The sequence below is a fragment of the Diplotaxodon limnothrissa genome, linkage group LG13 (genome assembly GCF_057381915.1).
Source record: "Diplotaxodon limnothrissa isolate DT_005_m linkage group LG13, D_limnothrissa_male_GT1.1, whole genome shotgun sequence".
Taxonomy (NCBI): Eukaryota; Metazoa; Chordata; class Actinopteri; order Cichliformes; family Cichlidae; genus Diplotaxodon; species Diplotaxodon limnothrissa.
Genome location: NC_140608.1, coordinates 26592658 through 26595697, shown reverse-complemented (window position 1 = coordinate 26595697; position 3040 = coordinate 26592658). Strand labels below are relative to the sequence as shown.

General features: G+C 47.6%; 1 protein-coding gene across 1 annotated transcript; it reads right to left on the bottom strand.

The window, feature by feature from the left end:
• Positions 1 to 842: 842 nt before the first annotated feature.
• LOC146620390 (uncharacterized) lies at positions 843 to 2062 on the bottom strand. The gene has a single exon (XM_085368941.1). It carries the CDS (start codon positions 2049 to 2051, stop codon positions 846 to 848), a length of 1206 nt encoding a protein of 401 aa, XP_085225067.1. The 5' UTR covers positions 2052 to 2062; the 3' UTR covers positions 843 to 845.
• Positions 2063 to 3040: the final 978 nt, after the last annotated feature.

Genomic DNA, 3040 nt, shown 5'->3' with positions numbered 1-3040 from the left:
CCCTCGAAAGTCCACACAAAACCTTGGTTCCGTGGCCGCTCTATTTACAATGACTACAGGAGCTGCCCAAGGGCTTGTGGAAGGTTCAATGATGTTGTCCTTCAACATTTGTTGTACTTGTTCTTCAATCACACGTTTCTTAGCAGGTGACGTGCGATAGGGTGGGAGATTGACAGGTGTTGCATTGCCAGTCTCTATGGCGTGCTCAGTGAGAGCCGTTCGACCAAGTTGACCATCAAACAAGGAGCTAAACTTGCTGAGCAGATTGAGTAAAGCATCCTTGTTGTTCTCTGAGAGACTTGCTTCAGACAGTTTGGCTGTTAAGTCTGAGCGAACCAAGTCCAAAGACATCAGTGTTCCAGGTGAATGTGAGTAATCATTTTGAAGGTCCTCTTCATCGTCTGCGAGTGGGCAGGGGATGTCCTCAATGTAGACGGTTCTAGTGGGAATGTGAATAGAAACAGAAGCTCTTGCCATAAAATCCATTCCCAGAATGAAAGGAGAGGACAAATCTGGTATTATTGCAAAACGCTGGTAAAAGTTCTTGTTCATGAATCCAATATTGAGCCAAATAACACCGTCAGGGATACAGGGAGCATTATTGGCAAGGTTAACTGCAGGACCATTCCACTCACTTGTGTTTCTAGGGTGAGAGTCATTTACTTGAATGAGATCTGTTCGTACAGCCGAGAGGGAAGCACCCGTGTCGAGGGTAGCATCCACAGATGAAGCATTGAAGTTCACTTTCGTTCTTAGTGGGGTATTCCAGTGGACTTGTGAAAAATTGTCTTCCAAGTGTCCAAGACTGTGTCCACCCTGTAGTGAATCGGGCGTGTGAGGCTCCGTTAGTAACTGGGGGAAGGTTGGCCTCTGTGAAATGTCCTCCCCCCCCTGTAGTTTCCCGACTGCCTGTATTGTGGCTGGGATGTGGTGCTGCTTAATTCCACCTTTTCATGGCCAGGGTCAGAGGGGCCAGGTGCCGGCAATGGCTGGACTGGGCCATGCCTAGCGGTGTTCGAGGCTCGTTGTGGCAAATGAGGTTGGGTGTTACAGTTTGGGCAGGTGCGTGTGGTGAACCCTGGCTGAGAGCATTTGAAGCAGTAAGGTTCAGGCTTATAGTTGTCTTTGCTACATAAAGCAGGCTGTGGTCTTTGTGGTCCAAGCACTGAGTGAAGCTCATGAGCACGTAGCAGCAGGTCCATTACAGAAGTGACATTAGCGCCATACAGGGCAACTCTGTATTTTTCAAGAGCATGTTTACTAATTAGGTCGATTCTGTCTTTTTCAGGTGGAGGACTCTTCAGTTTGTCAAACTCACTCAACATGTGGGCAACAAAGGTTGGGAGTGGTTCGTCCTGAGCCTGAACACGATCCAAAATTCCTCTCAGGATGCGTTCTTGGTTGTCGGAGGGCAGAAAAACTGTCTTAAACAGTTGACAGAATTGAGCCCATGATGTGATGTGGGAGCTCAATGCCTTGAACCATTTCCCGGGCTCTTTTGCAAGAAAGTGTGGCAGTTCGTTTAGCAATTGCCCATCGGTTAGGTTCAATGAGGCTTTGTATGTGCCAACTGCATTTAACCAGTCCTCAGGTTGCACTTTGCCGTCCCCAGCATACACAGGAGGCTCCAGTTTTGCGTGATGTAAAGCTGCCGCAATCACTCTGGAAGTGCTGCTGAGCTCAAGTGAGTGAGATGGGAGAAAAGGATTTGTAGGTTGAAATGGGTTGCTGGGCAGGAACGGATTGGTACTGTTGGTGGGTTCAGTTTTGTCTCTCGCAGGAACATGAGGTGTCGATGTGGCCATTGGGAAAACAGGAGACTGTGGGACTGCAGGAGGGGGAGAGCTCCCCATTGTGAGTTGGTCCCACTGCCTTAGTAAACTCTGCTGTATGTTCAGTGAGTCACGTAAACAATCACTAAGCTTATTCACCTCAGTTCTTAACTCCACCACTTGTTGGCTAAGGCTAGGAGTCACATTTTCAACTATCTGGCACATAGGTAACGAGGTAAGTTCCATGTCTGAGTCAGAGTCGTCTGGGCAGTGTGCCATTGTGATTTCAAAAAAATTAAGCCGCTCCAGGGCACAGTGTAGTTATTGATATAGTAGTAAAATAGTCAGATCAGACTAGAAAGACAAAAATGCAAAGATTAATTTTAAATCGTTTCGTTATACTGAGCCGAAGACCAGCACCAACGGTTGTAGTCGGCCAAGTTCTCACTTACATGTGCTACAGTCAGTCTCAGCAGAGGGAAAGGGGAATGGAAAGCCAGCAGAAATGTTCATGTCCAGGCTCTCCACAGAAGAATTAATCCTTAGAAGACGAAACCAACAGCACGTCCAAATAACAAATCCACGGAGTCCATTCGCGTCGCGGAGTCAGCTTCTCTCTTTTTCTTTCTCCCAAGCAGAGCAGCGGCACACCGCGGTATCCAGAAATTAGTCGGGTCCCACCTGAGCTGAGGCTGCGGCCATGGCTGGAGAAAACGTCCGAGCGTCCGCAAAACTTGGGGGATTTCCGAGACAGTTCACGTGCTAGAAGAGAAGAATCCTCGGCGGGATGCAAAAATCGTCTGAAGTCCAAGGGGAAAAAGTTCGGGCGCCAGTTGTAACGTGCGGTGGAGATGAAGCCAGCCGCGGAGGTGTGCAGGTGGATAGCGAATGAGCAACAGCTTCTGACTTTCCAAAAAGTACTCATTTATTTACAATATCAAAAATAAGTGCTACCTCTACCACACATTACTGAAGAGCACACTAGTCCGCGTACACACGGGAGCATCCATTACAGGAGGAGTGCGAAGAAGAACAAAAAAGGGGGTGACACCAGTCGTGAGACAGGAGGCGCCGCCATGTGGTGATACACTGCATTACGATAGCAACTGTTACACTCACTGCAAAGTTGTTTTTTAATGTTTCAAACTTGGACATTTCAACATGGGAATTTACATTGTGTTTATTTGTTTTTGAAACCAGCCTCAAGTGGCCATTAGAGGAAATGCAGCTCATGAAACGTCTTCATTGGCTTCTGTTTTTAGTCTTGG

Coding starts and splice junctions, on each gene's coding strand:
- LOC146620390 (XM_085368941.1), bottom strand. CDS start 2,051: ATGGCACACTGCCCAGACGACTCTGACTCAGACATGGAACTTACCTCG.